The sequence below is a fragment of the Nesoenas mayeri genome, assembly GCF_963082525.1.
Source record: "Nesoenas mayeri genome assembly, chromosome: 17".
Classification (NCBI taxonomy): domain Eukaryota; kingdom Metazoa; phylum Chordata; class Aves; order Columbiformes; family Columbidae; genus Nesoenas; species Nesoenas mayeri.
The window spans coordinates 6644700-6665282 of NC_137565.1; the positions used below are offsets into that span (position 1 = coordinate 6644700).

Here is a 20583-nt window from a genome sequence, read left to right on the forward strand (position 1 = left end):
TGACTGGCAAAAGCTGGGTGTCAATATAATATATAATATAATGATGACCGTTTCACTTTAACCGGTGTTTATTCCTGAACTGTTGTTCTTCAGGATCACCATTGTAATAAGCACTGAACAAAGTAAAACAAAAATAAAGAAAAACAAAGCAAATGAGGAAGAAAAGGAGGAGGAGGAGGATCTTTGTCTTATTTTGACATACGTGACTTGGACATACGCTGAGATGAAAAAGGAAAAGGCCTCATCTACAAATGTATGCCAAGGTTACAGAATAATGGGAAAAAGTGGTCTAGCAGGAAAATCTTAAGCAAAAGTGTGCTAACTGCAGAAGGGTTAACACTGGTAACATACTGTGGCAGAAGATTAAAAAAAAGTTGAGGTTTACTTTAAATTAACCCTTTCCAGTCCGTATGCCACTAAGCAGGTACCAACCTAGAAAAATAGTCCACCTAGCAGTAGCGGCCCTTTGAAATTAAAAAGAGAAAAAAAATAATTTCTTTTGTTCAAGTCAGGGCAGCCACAAAAGTCCCAAATCTGTTGGAGATGTCCGAGTGCAGGGACCTCCACGTCGGCACCGCAGTCCGGCCCTTCGCCTCGCCCACGTCGTCCGTGCAGTGCACCGAGAGGCATTGCAGGTGGCTGCCCGTCTGCGCCGCGGCCGACGTCTTGCTCGGGGGAAGGTCGTGGGCTGGAAATGGTGCACAGAGAGAGCGTTAGGAGAGCCATGCAATGCCACCCCGCCACCTCACGCAGCCGCGGCCCCGCAATGCTGCACCTGCCTCTGCCACCGGCACCGGCTCCCGCACCGCGGCATCCCCGCTGTCCGCGGCGCAGCTCCCACTCCCGCCCCGCAGCTCTGCACAGTTCTCCATCGGGCCAGAAAACCACCACAAATACTCTCTTCCACATGCACTTGTTTTAAACCAGCAATTCGTTTGAACACTGGGGACGGGTACGTGATGGATGATGTGTGTCCTGCGCTGCAGCACAACTGGGATTCTTCACTTCTTGTGGACCCTTCACTATTTGAAATCAATACTGAAACTTCTCCACGCAGGAAACCTGCCCCCAACCATTCGTGTCCTCTGGGTCGTTCCCATCGTTAGTCCTGTACAGGCACAGGCCTCCCTGTTCACCTCTTTACAGATTACCACAATAACATTTTTTCTTATAATTTCTTAATTTTGGGACTTCGTATGATCTTTAGCCACCATTAGTTCCTGTTAAGCACAGAAACTTAAAAGTTTAACTGAAACATCCTAAATTATGTCCCAGGCCTTATTCCTCTGGATTTTACAGTTGCTGTGAAGAGTAGCTAAAATTTTTCTTTCCGAAGTATACTACCATGTACTCGTGACTCGTTCCCACTGTCACTCCATTATTTTTCCTTGATTCAATTCTTAAAGCTTTCGAGTAATCTTCTCTGTTGCAAATACATTTTTCACAGACCCCCCCCCAGAACAGCTGCACCCCCAGAGCTGCCCAGGAGTTGCCTCAACCCCTGCCCTGGGCAGAGGGCTTTCTGTGGGATAAAAACAGCTAGTGAAGAGAGGAACAGTGCAAGGCAAGACAAAGAAGCCAACAACACCTCGACAGGCAGCCTGCATTTCCGCTGCTCCACCATTTCGTTCATATTCCCCCAGAGCACAGACCCAGAGCAGACGTAACGCCTGACAGACCCCAAGCTCCCACCGTGCGGGGCTGAGGGTGATGCTGCAGCGTGCCGAAGATGCTAAAAAATGGCTGTGAATGTTTAACCTCCTCAAGACTTTTCTTCACGTCATCTTTCTCATGGTTCACAAAGCCCAGCAGTGCAGGTTTGCCACACTTCATGGGGCAAGTTGTATTTGTTTCACTTAACCAGCTGCTATACCAGATACAAAGCAGGAACTGAACAGCTTGTTACACAACCACAGTGATATTAAAAAATAATCTTCAACTAGTCTGGAAGTCACTGATTTAAACTGGAAAATGTTTTTAATCCTTGATTATAGGATGTCAGAGATGCTCATATTCAAATCAGTATCATAACACCATACAGAGAAGCTAATTAGAACCCGGGGACATGAGGCTGTAAATGATGGGAGCAGGCACGGGGCTGCAGAGCCGCGCTGCTGCCTGCTCAGCCGTGCGCTGCCTCAGTGCAACCATGTGCAAATTCCACACAAAGCTCCGTCACACACCTCAGCCCAGCACAGCCCGCTCCGGCTCCGCGTTTCTATATGACACCCTCGCTCACCGCTCAAACAAAGAATCCAACATCAGCAGGTCACAGGTACTTGCGTCCCCTGGAATTGGCACGGGGTTGTTTTAGTCAGTTTAGTCAGAGTTCACCACATAACACCCAAACGCATGGTTTCAGCATCTGCTCCAGCGCTGGAACTTCTACCCATCTTTTTATATACAAAATGTTTAAAATTCAAATGGTATTGTATATAACTGAGAACAAGAAACTTTCTTTTTATTTGTGTTTTTTCACATCCCTTCCAAGGCACGCAGTGCCCAGTATTTTTTATTCTTAGGTCTCCCTGACTGTACAGGACATGCTGGTCTCAGCACAGGAAAAGCCAGCGCCTTGCGATTAGTCTTTGTGACAGCAGCGTTATTCCTCTCCCGCACAGAAAGAGGAAAGAGTCCCACTGCTGAGCTGCTGCCGTGAGGGGCCTGGGGTCTCTGGGGGTCTCGGGTGTTTTTGCAGGGACCATCCACTGCTGGGCTGCTGGCACCAGTCGAGCACAGCAGCAGCACAACCCCAGAGCGGGACCGGCACCCAGCCAGGGTTGGAGCTCACTGCATCGGCTCTGCAGGCACCACCGGCACCAGAACAGACCTGGTCCACAGCCAACCATAACCGAGGAAGCTCATACACCACAAGCATCTAAAGAATAAAAAAAATCTGTCTTATTTACTTGTATTATTTCTAAAAATGTTTTCTGTGCGTAAAACTCATTAGCGAACTACTGATGAAGGAATCAAGGCAAAATCTGTCTCACAGTGATGAACAGGAAAACCCAAGCAAACAAGGTGACCTGATCCTGAGTTTGCAAAGTTAATGCTGATCGCCACTGTCCACACCAACCCAACTCAACACCGCTGCGGGGGAGCTTGTGCTTTCTCAGTCTGTTTTTGAAGTGCACAGAACATGATGCATTTAAATCCAAAACAGAAAGAGGATGAGAGCTTGCAGCAAGGCTTGCATTGACACAAGTGTTCTCAAAACCAACCTGGAGGGAAATATGCAGTGCAATTAATTTTCTTCCAATATTTCTGCCTTGACAAAGCTATGATGCTTTTCTGAAAAAACCCTTTGTATCAAACACTTGAGCTGATTCTCTTGATGAGAATTATGTTCTTAAGGACCAGATACTGCCTGATGCTTGTCCAAAACAGTCACACTCTTTCCCCAGCCTTCCTCGCTGTCTCTCTGCCTCCTTCAAACCTCCTGCAGCACACAGTCCTGAGGGGTATTGTTAGTAGAGGCTGCTGGGACTCAGCAGGTTAAAATGAGTCAGGTAACGCAAGATGGTGTCATCACATCATTGCCTCACAGTTGCCAAGTTTCAGATAAATCACTGTCAGTCATGAAGCACACCTAATTGAAAGCAAGGAAATTTCAGACAAGTTATGCTCAAACGGCACAACTGCCTCTATTAGCAACTACTGCAAGAAAGTTTTAAATGTTATTAATAAAAGCAATACCCTTGTAATTAGAGCCATTCTCCATACCCAAGATCTCAAGATGGTCTGGCTGAAGCCCTCCTCTCCAAACCAAAGGACGTAACACAACAGAACCTGGGACAGACGCAAGTAAACTACCCCGTTTGCAGGACAGTGTGTGCTGCTTGTTGAAGTGCAGATAAAACATCCCACGTAAGCACACAGTGTGCTCACGTGGATGGCACGAAACTGAAAGCAAAGCGACCTAAGACAAAAAGGAGTCTGAAAATGAAGGTGTCCTCACTCCCAATCTGTGCCCAGTGCATGTCTGGGCCATGGCAGCCTCCGCGACTCTGCATGCGATGGTGGGTGCCCGGTCCCAGCACCACAGCACCTCCTCAACACCCACCAGGGGAAGCCGTGGTGGTCCCAAAAGCCAGTTACTGCACAGATTGAGCTTACATTTCCAGCACTGCAAGCTACTTCTTCCTTCTACCTTGATTATAGTGGCACATCCTATCATTATCCTGCCCGGAGCAGCAACCCACAGTCTGGATTTCAGAGGAAGATAAAGATGAGGAAAACCCAGCGCTGTGTGTCCCAGCCAACTGTGAAAAATTGCTCACAGCAGAGAAAATTCCTGCAATAATCGCTGAATGCCCTGGAAGTTAACACGAGGTTTGATTAATATTATTAGCTCAGCTTGCGCGCAGGCACTTCCAAGAGCCAGCCACAACATCTGGAAGAGCTGGGTGGCTATGGCAAAGAAATATTTGCAAACGCTCATTGGAACATGAAAGTGAATTAAGTCCAGCCATTTTCACAGCCCTTACATGTTTGTGTTCAGCCAGTATTCCAACAAGTTTGTTTATTGAAGTTCAAACTGTATGTTTTAGGTAAATATTTCCAAGTATTTTCTGAATAGTTTGCTAAGATTCGTCAGTTACAACAACATACAAAAGCAATGGTAAGAATGGTATATCAAGCAGTTGGGACACAAACGCCAGGCTGCTCTCCTTTGCAGAGGCAGATGTGTACACAGACAGCTTCACACTCCCTAAAGACTGGAAAAGCTTTTTTTAAACAATAATATTAAAGTTTGCTTTTAGGTAAAAGCTCTACATGAAGCTTTTGAACAGGCTTTACCCACAGGAACACATTTCCATCTCTAAGTCCCAACCAAACCAGCTGACAGGCAGTGGCACACTCACCCAGCCCGGACCCTCTGCTTTGTTCTGCTCTACTTTGCGCAGGCACGCACGCCTCCAGAAGAAAAAAGGTTGGTTTGGTTGCTTACACTGTGCTAGTGGCAGCGTGGTTACCAACATGGGAGCCTCGGCGTCCCCCGGCAGCCCGCAGCCGGGACACCGGGACAAGACAAGTTCTGCTCTGCCAAAAAACTGAGTACACACACCATGGACTGCTTTGCATGTCAGCCCAGGAATTGCATTTCTCGCCAGTGAGACTGGATCCTGACTCTCTCAGTCCTGCAAACACCGTGAAGACACTTTAATTCCCTCCAGCTTCTTTCTCACTCCCTCGTCTTCCTCAGCCCATGTTAAGCTGCTATGCACAGCAAAGCCTCTTGCCTCATGTAGCACCTTCACATGCATTCTTTAAAAATGAACGTGTTCTCTTAACTGGGACAACCCCACCAAACACTACGCAAACCCAGATGTGCCCCAATTTTCAGATAAGCTAATCCCATTAAAAATGAGTTCACTTGCAATGCAAGAATGTGTTACACGCATTGTCTGGGGAGAGAGAGTAATTGGGGGAGGGCTGGTGTGTAGTCAAGGCAACTGTGGATGCTACAGGGAGGCACCTGGAGTTTCTGCTGCTCTTCAGGTGCTGCTCACACCATTCCTCTCATTTTTGCCAAAACCACCACCAAAAGGAACAGGAGGCAGCGGCAAGGAGCGAGAGCACAGCCACAGTCTGGTAGGGGTCTGGTTGGGAATGGGTTCCACTCCACATTTCAGCTTTCCCGTGAGATTGAAGTGACACGCAGGAGGTGAAGATCCCTAGAACGGCTCCTGGCCCCAGGGCTCGTCCCTTACACTCCGTCACCCACTGTGACAACGGCCCGGCCGCCCGCGCTGCCCAGGCCCGGCCGCCCGGCCCCGCCGCCGCCCTCGATGGCCAGCCGAGCGTGAAGCCCCTGCATCGCCACTGATCTCCTTAAGGCTGAATCAGATTTGGCCAAAACCACTATATTCCCTTATCAGAGATCTGTTTCCCCTCCACCATCTGATAACCGCTCTTAAAGGATGCATTAATAGGCTTCTGCTCACTCTGCGCCCGTTAAGCAGAGGCCGAGCTACCATAAGAGGGAATAGATTTGAGTAATGATCTCTTATGAGGCAGCAAACCTACATATAGTGTTTAAAATTATTCCCTTAGGACAAGATGTTTTTCACCAAATCTCCCACATGACAGTTTGACATATTGGTTCAGGCACATAGCTCTGCATTTGTACACACCACAGAATCATCTTTTTCAGTTTTCAAGAAAAATAAGGTCTGAAAACATTCCGTGTTTCCCTGCACACTGGATGGACCTAGTCTCCACAGATTAATTTACTCCTAAAATTGTATTTTTTAAACACAACTAGTTCATTTATGTTGATAAACAAATAAATCATCTCCTCCCTTACCGAGGCACCACTGACTAAATCCTGGACAAAGGCATTTTCTTGACCCAGGAGTAAAAGTAAATCTGTGGTTTGCATTTGCTTATAAACACAGACATGGCACCTGCTTTTTCCCCAGGACTTGCACCACTTCCAGTGTTCGTCACCTCTGGCAGCCTGTGCCTCGCTGGGGACTGGGTCTGTCTCTTCTGCTGTGAATGTCTCGGATGAAGCTGTCCCTGGCCTTGGACCCTGCAGCTCTGAGTACTCTGCTGGCGCTCCCTCTGCCCCATCTGCACCATTACCGAAACCTTCCTTTAATTCGGATTTTACTTATTTTGTGCAACGCATACATTTTCTAAAGCCCACGAAATGTTTAAAGGTGCTATGCTCCTCAATATCAACAAAAGCAAAGGAAAAGTCAGAAGTGTTTGTGGTTATGAACAGCTGATGCCGAGGGCTCAATAAGCACAGCCAAAATGGGGAGCAGGCGATTCCCCTCTTTGCTGCCCAGCAGTGCTGTGCAGAGACACCCCAACTCAGGAGTATCGGCCACATCTCACTCATTAACATTTCCAGCAGTCATTTGGCTTGGTCAGCCCACAGATTTATTGCCAAGTGCTGAACCGCACTGTGAAAGCCTTTCTCCCAAAGGAGGGAACGCTCTTTAGTCGAAAGCACATGTACAGCACTGAGCACTGTCCCACACCACCAATATATCCACAAACCAGGACTGAAGCACTTGACTTTGCCGCGTATAGAACAGACACCGCTCAACTGAAGGCACGGGAAGGAAAGGCACAGCCATCCCTGCTTGCTCAGTTGCGGAGCACAGCCCGTTTACCTTAATGGTGAGAGCTGCCCACTCCTCCATCAGCTCTGGCAACATCCTCAGATCCTCTTCCTCCACAGACAGCATGATTAATTGGAGGCGTCTGCGACTCTAAAGGGAGCATGTATCAGCCCATGCTGCAAAGATGTTTATTTTGCTTTCAGTGGTCTCAGAGCTGGGATGGAGCTCCATCGGCGCTTGCTGCTTGCTCAGAATTTAGATAACAGGAGACACAGAGTGCTTGCTGTGAATACATATTTTTCTTTTTTCTCCCCGACCTCTTTTCACGCTCCTGTTTTCACCAGGAGCAATGGAAGGATGCGCATGCCACGACAGGGAGGCTGCCCCAACCCACGGCAGCGTTACGGGTTTGTTGTTACGGCTGTAGGGCTCCAGCGACTGCAGCGTCCTACCCCACAGCTCCAGCAGCGAGCCAGGGCAGATATCCCTTGGGGACAAACCCAGACTGTTAGCCACATGCTGGTGCCTGAAGAAGCTGGTGAAGACACCGTTAAGAAGGAAAAATGCAAACCCTATCAGCAAAAGAGGCAGCAGTCATCTTACACATAGCGTGACCTTGAAGATGCAGGATAAACGATGTGTGGATGAGCAGAACGACGGTGCCATTCTAAAAAATATGTTCCCTCCGCCCTGCCGGAAGGAAACAAGAAAGGGGGCACACACGGTTCCCCACTTTGCTGCCCAGCAGGAGAGCAACACGCAGCCATGGCCTCACAGGAAAGTGTAAAACTGCCTATGCTGAATTGTTTCTCTGGAAGCTACTGTTAAATTCCTGCTTTCCAACTCTGTGACTCTCTGAGAAGGAGCATAGGCCCCGTGTCCGAGAGCGAACACCAGAAGCTCCGTCTCTTGGGACAGCACCCGCTCCTGTACCCTGTCAGACAGCCACGGGGACAACAGACTGTTTTTAACTCACATCCTTCCTCTCTTCTGGCTACCTCCAGTTCCTCTTTTTAGTTATCACATTAACTCTCACACTGGCTTTACTGCAAAACATGCAAACCGCCAGGACGAGTTCTGCCTGCTCCTCCTGCGAAGAGGCTGATGTCGCGGTTTTGGTTCTCACAAAATAAAAGACCACCCTTGCAAAGCGGGTCCTGTCACAACTACAGCACTGCAGGGCTGCTTTCTGCCGGCTGGACCTGCCTTCCCCGCTGGGCAAACCATGGCTCGTGTCCAACAGCCACGGAAAGATCAACTACCGACCACCAAACTTCCAACCATAGTCTAAGCTGACCCAGCACAAGGGCACGGCTCCGAACCGAACCGCCAGTCGGGCTCCCCAGTGCCATCACCAACACTGTGCACGGTATGAGAAGCTACAACTCTACCCAACTGAGGAAAACTGGCTTTGAAAATCAAACCAAACCAACTGCTACCAACAGTCAGACTGTTTCTGGATGCTTTCAAGAGAAAACAAATGGGAGTCCAGCACTTCCAACCCATCCCAGCGCAGCCAACTCAAAGCTCCCAAAGCCCACAAACTGCCATCCCAGAACAGTGGACCCTCTGAGAGCTCTGAGCCATTTTTGGGGGCCTGTCCTCCTCCTCCCACAAAAAAAGAACACTGCTGCTCATCTCCAAAGGAGTCAACTGCCTAAACCCCACGTCTCCGCTCCATCGAATGTCCACTGGGTCCTTGGCCTGGGACAAACGCTCCTCCCAGTGCTGTCCCCAGGGCTGTGGCCATCTCAGCCATGTCCCTGCCTCTGCATCCAGCATGCAACGTGGAAAGGAGAACTCAGCAGTAGGAGTGAATATTGGCTGACTGATCCCATGTTTTCTCTGCTGGTGGCGTACATCACTCGCACTAACTAAACGCTTTGAGCCTATTTTCATTGAAGGTAACAACCCACACATCCGTGATGAGTAAGGAAACGCTGGGTTTTGCACCCAATACTTTTAAATTTATTTCGTATGCACGCAAATTATCACATGGCAGCTCTACGCACAACTCTAGCCCATGTGAAATCCATCTCTCGACAGCCAAAATGCGTGAGCAAATAAAAGGTTTTTTATAAAATCCAAAGCGGAATTTTCTGCCAGCACAGAAGTCATATTAAATTGTTCAATACACCCTCATTTAACTAAAACCAGTTCCTGGACACTATCTAGTATCATTTCAGGACAGGCCAAAATTGAAAAAAAACACTACTTAAATGTTCTGCATTAAATTGCCGCCTTGACATGTAACAAGGGCCTAAGCCAACTATGGGTGACAAATGTCTGCCATCCCCACAGACCTGCGCTCACCCATGGGCCACCCACTGGTGGCCACAACTGGTCCCCACTGCCAAGCTCAGACAGTGTCCCAGGCTATTGGCTTTATCAATCCCCAGGCTGGTTTTGCCCATTATATGATGGATTTAATGCACATTAAATACTGAGAAATGGTTCAAGCTGGTCCGAGCTTTGCTCTGCCACTGCACCATCACCACCGGCTTCATCCTTCACCAGCGGATGACGCCCAAAAGAGCAATATTTACCCAACAATTCATTCTATAACCCATTGCATCATTCTGCTAAATTTTGCGGCAGCTTGTTTCTTCTTGAGGACACACAGGTCAGAAGTACCAGTATCACCTTCAGCCTAAGGGGAGTTCCAATGCACAGAGCAGGCCTCCAAAAATAGCACAAAAATGCCCACTCACACTGGCAAGGAAAGTGGGTGTACCATGGGGCTTGTAAAGGCAATGAATAGATGGTGATTATGCACTGAGTGCAAAAGAGGAGGGAGCATGTAAATTCCAGCTTTCTCTCGTCAGATTTGTGCAAGAGCTTCTACATAATTGCTGGGGAAAAAATAGAAATGACAACAGTAAGTAGGATATTTATGCCCTGCATATTATACATGGAAATCTCTATTTTCCTTAAATGAAGTGAAAACAGAATGAAAGAAGATTCCCTTCAAAGAACTTTGTTTGTGGTCGCTCAGTTTCAGGATGCAAATTAAATGAGTACTTGTTAGCCAAGTGTAAAAAAAGGGAATTTGTCTCTCAAATATTATCGGCCTCTTGTAAGGTGAAGGCTTGGATACAGCTGGACAAAGACTTTTATGTGTCTAGTCGCCTTGTTCCCAAAGAAATCAACAAGAGCCATGTCCTCATATCCCAAATCCAGACGCGCACCCAGCTTGAGTGCCACGGCTGGGGACCAATGGACCTCTGGCTGCTGTCCCTGTCTCCCTGCCCCAGCTCTGCCTGTGGCTCCTGGAGGTGCCTCTGCCCCATCTACAGCTCCCGGGTACCAGAGACCTTCGTACAGAACTGCCCTGGGCAAAGCCAGACCCTCCCAGGGCCACACACATCCCAGGCTCTTGCACACCAAGAAATGGTGATCATGTACATTAATGCTCAGGGTTAAACCACACGAGTTCAAGGATATCCGCGCAAATACAACTGGAGTTCGCCAAAGGCTAACAGTAAGCGAGAAAAAACAGCATCCAGGATCTTCAGCTCTTTAATCTCATTTATTTATAGCACTGCCTTGAAATACATCCCATTCCTCTTCAGGACACCTCCAACTGCAGTTTGGTGTCTGGAAAGTAGCAGCTGATACGAGGGGACCTTGGGAAACAGTCTCCCTAAAATCAAATGGAGCTCAATTCCACTGCTCACAGAGTAAGAGAAAAACAAGAGTGGGGACCCCAGAACAAAGCTGGGTCTCACCACGGCACCGCAGCAACACGGGTCGGAGACGGACACCCCTCGCTTGCCTGCGCTGAGGAACACAGAAGGCAGACGTGTGACTCTCCAAAAACAATGGTTTTCAATTCACGGTTTGCAGCTTCCTAAAAATTCATGGTCAAGTTCTAAAGAGTTCAAGAAAAGTAACCTAAAAAAGCAGAATTGTCAGGAAGCCTGAGTGCTCAAAGAAGGGTCAAGATCTCTGCTGGAAAACGTTGAAGTGTTTGCAAATCAGACTGATATCTGATGCTATCAACCCAAAATGCACCCTTTGGCTAAATTCTTGCTAGGTCTTTTCTGCTACAGAAAAATCCCAAATTCTGGTATACACAAAATTTTGGCTACGAAAAGAGAAGGAAATGTTGCTGTATAACAGGTTTGCAGTATTCACAAACATCCCATATAAAGCAGCAGAAAGGTGTGGTGATTCAGCTGAGGGTCATAAACCTGATGGAGGACCAGGGTTGGTTTGAACAGCATGTTTTAGAATTAAATTTACCTGAAGGAAAAGCACCAAAAAAAAAATCATCAGAAGAAAAAATACACAACCATGTGAAAGAGGAACAGCAACAAGAAAAATTCACCTTTAAAAAAGAGCCACACACAAAGAAACCTGGCTTTCTTCAGTATGTCTGTAAGTGCCACTATTAGGATGAGAAAAATATAAGCTCATCTTTTTCTTCCAATTGTCACATCACTGTGGAGAGTCTTCACGAAATTCTCAGAATAGCAACGAATCAGGAGCAAACAGCTGTTCAAGCAAGAAAGTCACGGGTAGACAGACTTTCACGGCTTCAACCAGAAATTAACTCTAAAGTTTCACAGGTCGGTAAATCAAAAAAATGGGCCAGCACAAGACAGAATGGACAGTCTCATCTTCAAACCCAAAGCTGAAAGACAGGCCTGTGTTCCCTTTCCAGCCAGACACTCACGTGATTTATGACCCACAACAATTTCAATATCCCAGGAAAATGAAAAGGTGGCAGGCAATTAGCTCGCCCCGCGATGCCGGCAGCAGCGTGGGATCTGCCCTGCGGCACCGGGAGCTTCACTCCTGTCCCACTCACAACCACAGCCGCTTGTCCCAGTGCTGGGAACCTGGCGTAGATCCCGTGGGTGCAGAAGCACAGACTGTCCTACCAGAGGGCAGGTCCTGGATTGCTGTAACATCATAAACAAAGCAGAGAGACTGTGATGCCCTGTGTAAGGACTCTGCTCACAAACATGACCCTGGGGTGACTGTCACCTTGTCCCCCCACCAGTCCTGCCCTGCAGTGAGGTCTGTCAGCTCAACGTGTGCAAGTTGCACACAAACACCTCACTACCCAGATAAAGCCAAATCTGAAGAATCTACCATGCAGCAGCATAAGGACCACCTTGTCACCTCCACCTGCAGCTGTCCCAGGCAGGGCCCTGTTTGCTCCTTGAGCTCTGTCAAACCAGGCAACACATGGCTCTTCGGCACCCGTTTTGCTACCATAACGCAAATGCAAAGAAGGCACCACACAAACCAAACCCTCCATCCCACGCTGACCCACACGTTTCACTCGCACAGGCAGGGTTAGATGCAGGTGCTACAGCTCAAGTCATACAAACAACCCGCTCACCAAACCCCAGCTCTCGCTTCGCCACCAGCCAGGGCCGCGTGTAAAGCACCGCATCGCACGCAACGTAGGGCCCACAAGATACTGAGTCAATTGGCTCCGCATCAAAACTGCTTATTCTGAAGGCAAAGTCTGATCCTTATCTCCTGAACGGCAAGCCCCAAGTCACGCCTCCACTCAAAAGCGTGTCTCAAAACAGCAGCATCATGCCCTTCCTAGATGAACACTTTGTTTACTGGAAAATGTGTGGAGAAATACAGGTATCCATAAAGCACTGCTACAAATTATGCTGTCCTTCGTCCTCTCAGAGGCTGAGATCCAGGCAGCCTCATCTCCAGCTGCACGGCTGCCAAGGCAGATGAGATGTTGGACCTGCTGAGCTCAGTTAAGAGGGTGAGGGACATGGTGGCAGCAGCGTCCGTCACCAATGGGACGTGTGCATGAGCAGAGGCTGAACACTGTGTCTCAACGTACCCACCTCGTCTCCCATTCTCCATGTCTTCTTCAGAAGGCAGCTGTGCTGAAAGAGTTAATCCCGCCTGGAACAAACATATCTCCGGTTTCTCAGAAAGCCAAAGGCTGCAGGGAGCTGGGCTGCCTGCGCCTGCCTGCAGCCTGACCCCTGACATTTCCACTCGGCTTCTCCCTGCCATGGAAAACTTCACCGTACACAAACAAACAGGTTGGGAGGACAGATACGTGGAAGACAGAGGAGGAGAAAGGGAAAGATTTATCAGATTTCTTGTAATAGCCCTGATTAAATAATAGCAGCCACCACCAGACACGGGTGAGGGACTGGCGTTCATCAGTAAACCCTGACTACAGCAAGACATCTCTGTTTAATTGATCCTGAAAGGGTCCCTTCCCCCTTCAAGGTCCCAGGGAGGATTTGAGGATCTGCAAGTTTAAAGATACAGTGAGTCCTTTTTACCTCTTTCCCTTACAAAACATAAGGGCAGAAAGTGCCTGTTTAAAACCACAGCCAAGATTTACAAACTCTACACAAAAACTTCCATCGCGTGAAACCACACAGGCAAACCCCACCAAGAGGGCATCTTTAATTTAGTTGTACTTAACCCTCTGAAGCAATACACCCATAAAGTAATGCATTTTTACAACCACCTGCTGGAAGCATGCACACACATAATCGTAACCAGATACAGATCTGCAGATATTACCTGTTCTCAAAGAATATCCATTTTCCAAGGGAGAAATCTGCTCCGTGTTTGACGCAGTTCTAATTCTGCTCCATTTTCATCCAGTTTTCCCATTACCCCGGTGGCATCTACATTACTCAGCAATGGAAGAGTCTGCGCATACACATGGAGCAAAACGATTGCAAACACTCCTGTCCCTGGGCTTTCACTTCACGTGGGGAGGCTTGGGAGGACCTTCCAAGAAACCTTCCATGTCAGAAGGCCCCTGCCCTTTGATCCAAGGAGAACATCATACTAGTGCTCAATTTAAGCCTTCAGCCACAAATAGCCAGAAATCTGGCACATCCCTGCACCCCAAGCCCTTCCTCAGCAGCAGAGGGAAAGGAGCTTCACTACCAGGTACCTTCATCACACCACCGTGCTCGGGGACCTGCCACGCACCAGCGGGCACCCACCCCAGCAGCAACAGCAACTCTTGTCCCTGGAACATGGACAGACCACCAGTACACAGCATATAAACCAGAAAACAGCTTCTGATGAAAGCAACCTTGGCAAGTGTTTGCCAAGGCTTTGAACCAGGCCTCAACAGAGGGTAGGTCAGGGAAGGGCTGGCAGCAGAGCACTCATCCCTCAGCTCTGCCAGGCACCTTCAAAACCAGACAGCCAACCAACCAACCAACCACCCACCTAACCAGCCAGCCAATGAGCCAATTAGCCAACCGACCACCCACCTAACCAGCCAACCGACCACCCACCCACCTAACCAGCCAACCGACCACCCACCCACCTAACCAGCCAACCAACCGACCAACCAAACATCCATCTACCCAACCAGCCACCCACCTAACCAGCCACCCAACGAACCACTCACCTAACCAGCCAGCCAACCAAACTTCCATCCACCCCATCAACCATCCACCTAACCAGCCAACCAACCAAATATCCATCCATCCATCCAACAAGCCAATTAGCCAACCAACCACCTCCCCCCGCCCCCAAGCTCCTTCCAGCTCCCTGGAGGCCGTGGGGTGGCTGAGCCCCCTCCTGGCCCGGGGAGCAAGGATGCTCAACAGCAGCCACCAGATCAGCATCACTAACGCAGCACCAGCCTGCACATCGTTCCACGTGGCTTTTCATTTTCACATATATTCTTTAAAAGCTGGCCATGAGAGTTCATCCTTTCCTCTCCTCCTTTTCAGTAACCATAAAAATGAGTGCTAATGCTTATTTAATCACTTATCTCCCCTCATTTTCTTTTCCAACATTTCTTTTCTAAAGCCTTCCCAGCTTCAGAGAATAGCTACACACAAAGTGGAAAAATCTAGTTTTTCACATTCTTTTTTTGGTAAAAGAATAAGCATTATTTCATTTTCTAAACCCCCTTTTCCGTTCTTTTTTTTTTTCCAAAACTTGTCTAAAGCTGAATAAACCAGTGGTAGAATTACAGAGGTTTATTCTTTTTGCGTGGTACAAGTTGCAAAAACAGAGCATGAAAAAGTGGAAGAAAATATCTGAAATCGTGATTTCTGGGACAAACAAAAGCAAAAAGAAGAGAGGGAAACGTGGAAATTTCAAAAATCTAAGTTCAAATTGTGAAAGCAAGCTATATTTGACATCAGCTTTGTAAAACTCCCAGCAAAATAAAAAGCCAAACCCAGTTATTTTCTTGAAGATCTATACTCTTAAATACCTGTTTTCAACATAGTTTCTTTTTTAAAGAAGTACTGGGATGGGCGACGAACTGTGAGGAACTGAAAAATGTCTGTCTACCCAAAAAAATAAATCATTATGCAATGACAAGAGACAATCCAGTATATAATCAAAGACAGAATCCTGACATGTTCAAAGAGAAAATTATTGTAACAGCAGTGACTTTGAAGATGAGAAAGGGGTTTTTTTTTGATAGAAACAATGGCCATCAAGATGTTTACTGTAGCAACCAGTGCTTAAATACACAACTGCATGAGCAGCGCGCCTGCCAGGTACACCGAGCTCCAATGGAAAAGCACTTGGTGTGACGCTGTACACGCCACTGCACATCTTCAAGTACCACAAATGAGAAAGCAGACTGTAACTATTCAGAAATACTGCCTTCAAGAGTTACTTTTAGCAACCGTTTTTGTGGGATTTTAAAAATTTCATTCTATACGAAAACTCAAGAAATGATGTCCCACTAATACAGAGCTTGCAAGTTACAAAGAACTGCACTGAAATATTTACATTTTCAACATTTGCTTTGAAGGAATTGCGTATTTGGCTGTAAAAGTCATGATTCGCAATCTTCACTGAACTGCTGTGATTCACAGAAAGTGAATCACAGAAGGGGAATTTTGTGACTGAATAAATAGCCATTATGTAACCCACCTAATGTGCAGTATAGTATTTTTCTGTTCTTTGATTGGAAGACTATCGGAAGACAACTGTAAGTAGTTAAAGCCTCACTGGCTATATAAATACCCCTTTCGAAAACAGAATTTGGATTAAGCTCAGTGTTTGTTAGGAGTAAGAGTCGGAAAGAAAACAAACGGATGCCAAATCTCTAAGTGAGATATCGACAGGAATGGAAAGGCAGGGATGTGTACGAACCGGTAACTGTTTGCTGGGGGAGCTGGAGAACACATTTTGGATAATGAATTGCACAACTTGGTGATCCATTCCCCAGGAATCTGCAAGTCAGAGGGAGGGGGAATCCACTGGAGCCATTTGTCTCCTCACTAACGTGCCAGGAACAGCCACTAAACCCCAGTGCAGGACACCTGCCACAGCCCAGCCAGATTTTGGGTTCGACTAAGGTGTCCAAACAATACATTTTCAGGCAGTATTACAGAGAAGAACACCAGAGTGTCTTCACAGGTATCAGAACTGCTGTGACAAAACAGGGCTTACATTTTTCCCGTATTTCATGTTTTGGAAGATATCCTAAACACAGAGTCCCTTGAAAAGGAGTTTGTTACCAAAACGATACCAAAGGCTGCTCAGCATTATTGTCAAAGTAGTTTTTCTTTTTAACATGGAGACTTTGAGTTCTATCAATTCCTATCCATGTCTCCATCTTTACAAGTATTGCTTATACTTGGGAACCATTTTACTAATACTAGAAAACACCAAACAATTTATTTAATAAAAGCACCTTCCCCACTGCAACTCAGTCATGAGCAGCTGCTTAAAGCAGGAATCTTTCTATAAGCCTACTCCCACACTACAGTTTTGTTCTCACCGTTATATTGAAACCCTTTTATTACAAAGGAAACCGTTAAAAAGCATGAATACAGGCTTTGGTTTTCTGCTGCCCGGGGCTGGTTGTTTCTGACGAGGGCTGCGATGTCCCCTGCGATGTCCCCGTGCGCTCGACGAGGGAAGGGGCAGCACCGCTCCCCGCTTCTCCTTTCGGAGGATTTCTGGCAAAAACGACCCAGCAAGTGACATATTCACGTCTCCATCGCGTGGTGGCCACAGGCTGAGGAGCAGATTGGGGGCACGCACCAGACACCACCCCATCCAAAAGCACAAGTGTGAGACTGGGCGGTGAGTGGTGCCCGGGGACGCACACCCAGCCAAGGGACAAACTGTGACACATACACCCGGGCGAGGGACAAACTGTGACACTCACCTTCGAACCCAACGTTCTTTTTCTATAAAGCACCCAGACAGCCCACAGCGGCCGTTCCAGAGAGATTTAACTAACGGGGGGAAAGCGCTGAGGATAAAGACGGATCAATTTTTGCTCTAAAATTTTAAATTAATCACTCCTGTTTTGGAAAGAATTTCATTAAGGTGAAAATATAGAATTACCCATTTCGGAAGAATGTGCTATTAATTCTTAGCAGTGTATGCAGAAGGGAAAATTGCATTTTTATCTAAACGTTGTTTTCTGCATAACTCATTTACAGTATTCTTTTACAGTTCAGTAATGGGAACCTTTCACATTTCTATTTGGGCCAGACCACTGTGGAAACCAGGAGCAGCGTTCAACAGGATTTCCAATGTAGCCCCTTAAAACAGATTCCAAGAGAAGCTCCACAGAAAGGAGGAGAAAGGCCCATACAGCACATCCCAAAAGATGGGAGGAAAAGGAAAGGAAAAAACCCCTCCATCCTCAAGATGTAAGTCACATTTTTGAAGAGGAGAGGAAAAAGGATGTGGTTTAGTCTTTTTCCTAAGGGACAGGGAAAGGTTTGATCTCCCCAGTCTTGGGTGAAGCAGAAGCAGCTCCTCTTCAGTGCAGTACAGAGTCCCAAACACAGACAAACACCCAAACGGTGCCGCATCATCACTTTGAAAAACTGCACTGGGATATTCTGAGCTATAACAGTTGCTATTACGTACAATGAAATAAAATGTAGGCTATGAAAACCTATTTTTATCATCATAAGCAAATGCTCGTTTCTCACTACAAATAGTTTCCTAACATTTGAAACTGAATATAATCTAAACAATCATTTCCAACAATTGGCACTGTGATCCAAGCTTGCCTGATATATTGCCATCAGGCAACGAGAACGAAGTCACGTAAAGCCAAGGCAGACTCGGAACTAACTGAACCACATTTTACCAGGTTTGCTTAACCTAGTGCTAATAAAGGCAAACAAAACTCAATGTTATTAAAAATTTGAATTTTATCATCAAATATCTCAAACTCAAGCAAACATAAACTAAAATAATATCCTGGCCTTGAGTTTAATAAGCAAATCAACTCATTCTCCAAATAATGTAGCAGGACTCACAGAAGTTTAAGCTGTATATTGGCTAAGCATTGCTCATTTGACATTCTTCACCTCTTTTTTCCCCCCTGTGTTGGGTTTTATTAGCTTACTTCTGAAAGTTAGTATAACAAAGAAATGTATCGTTCAAAACAGATGTTTAAAGTGCAGCAGTTATGGAAATACAATTGGACAATGACTAGTTTTTATTCTCTTTACCTAGCCGTACTCCTCACTGCAAAGCAGTAATTACAGGAATCTACTTCTGTTTTAAGCTTTACACTAAGCTCTTTCCAAATTTAAGGCCAGCAACCAACCCTTCATTATGTTTAATAGGTAGACATAAAACCGAAATGGTATCACAATCTCTCCAACTGTGTGTTTCTCCAGCTCCCGGAGCTCACACTTGTCTGGCACGAGGACGAGATTTTCAATCTATTCATATCTGTAACTCAAATCTCTCAGCATCGTTGGTGTAAATGACTGTAGAAAAAGCTACATGTAATACAGGAGCACTTGGGTAACTATTTGGAGTAAAACCTCATTGCTTTGTTAACCCCCACTTTTTCCAAAGGGGGGTTTGTCAGCCCTTACCAGCCCCCCCCAGCTCATTTGGCAGAGTCCAGGACCCTCTGGGAGCCCCCGGGGCCCCCTGGAAACCCCCCAGGACCCTCATGGCTGCAGGTGGCAAATTCAGTTCCGTTCCTGTGAGCACCTCAGCTGAAATAAGTAAAATCAGGACGCAGGACTAACTGGATTAATCTGCCGGACGCATCCCTGTATTGTGTAGTATGGAACACTGCTTTGCACACACAACTTTAAACACTTTTAAGATCACCCAAGTAACCAAGGCCACCCCAACCTGCGGGTGGCTTTTCAGACGACAGACCCTGCGCAGCTTTACAGCCGTCTTGTTCGTACCCATCTGCAGCTACGGCGAATTTACAGACCATGGCATGGAACTTCCCATTGAGAGCAAATAATAATAATAATAATAATAATAATAAAAGACACCACAGAATGAACAAACCTTTTGCTAGTCTCTCTTTTTTTTTGGTGATTTGCCTATCTCAAAATAGCTAGTATGGGATTTTAATTATACTGAAACAGCCTCTTTGCCTCTACAGTGCCGGCGTGGTAAAGAGAGCGCAGGGAGCTGGGATGCTAGCTGCATCTCCCAGCATAAAAAGAACAGCATGTGCCTATATTTAGAGGTAGAGAAGGGAACTACAGCATCCAGGAAAAAAAAAAAAGAGAATCATACTGATTTTATCTTCAGAAAAGCGCTTGTGTTTTTGGTTTGTTTAAATCGAGAATGTGTTGCAAGTGTTTGACCCCATATCCAGCAACAATAAAATCTGTTCCATCATAAAATACCAGCTGCTTTGCACTTTGGATGATAATACTATTTTTAAAGCGCTTCAGAATTATTGTCTCATAGATTGTGTTAATTATGATTACTGGGGAATTCCTTTTTTTTTGTAGAATACAAACAATAGGCACATTTACTATTTTCTTGCTGTATTTGGGCTGAAATTTTGCCTCGTCTTCAGACCATGCAAAGTAAGTTTTTCGGCCTAATATTTTGACACCAATAAAAACGAGAAAACCAAGTTGAGTCAGATGAAAAGAGCTCAACCCTGGCGGTGAGGACCCTCCTGTCCCTCCCCTGGCCCGGAGCAGAAGCCCACCCGTGGTGACACTGCCCTCCCCCAGCATCTGCTGAGGGTAAACCCACCTCGCATCAAACTACTTCCGCAGCACTTCAGTTTCTTTCCCTGTTGTTCAGACTGAGAAATTAATTTAGAAATTCACCCACACAGCGGATCAGAAGTACCATAACTGGTTTTCGGATGGTTGTTTTTTTCCACGAGAGGAGAAGCGCTGCGGCGGGGCGGCAGTCTGGCTGCACCATCCCCACCTGATGTGCCAGAGGAAGAAGTAATCAACACTAAAATGAGATTCCCGGTGGGACAAGACACCCTCGGCTCTTCCTTCCCCTTTCCATGCACATCCCAACCACCGCAGCCAGACATAGGACCCTTTGATGCAGCACACCAGCCTTTGCTGGGCACCCAAACTCGTCCCCAGGGTGCCCTGTGGCTCTGCCAGCGCAGACCCTCCCGGCACCCTGTGCTCCGGAGCTCGGCACCCCTGGTGCCCCGGCAGCTGCGCGGCCACACGTCTGTTTCGCCTCCTTTGGACTGTAAATCTTTAGCAAGCAGGAATATCTTCCGGGCTTCTAAAGCACTGTGTCAATTTATGGTGCAATAAATACGATATTAAATAATAAA

General features: G+C 46.8%; 1 protein-coding gene across 2 annotated transcripts in view; it reads right to left on the minus strand.

Moving 5' to 3' along the window:
* Positions 1-480: 480 nt before the first annotated feature.
* Positions 481-20583, minus strand: part of MN1 (MN1 proto-oncogene, transcriptional regulator) — a gene marked incomplete at its 5' end in the record, with an annotated part of 31631 nt that continues 11528 nt past the window's right edge. Inside the window, 2 exons of one of the 2 annotated variants that reach the window (XR_013922966.1) lie at positions 554-688; positions 3700-3782. Coding sequence is in view for 1 of the 2 variants with exons in the window: in XM_080355191.1 (XP_080211317.1) it covers positions 504-688 (185 nt within the window). Of the gene's footprint in view, positions 689-3699; positions 3783-20583 lie in introns of those variants that run through there. The other variant, XM_080355191.1, reaches the window with a different exon arrangement.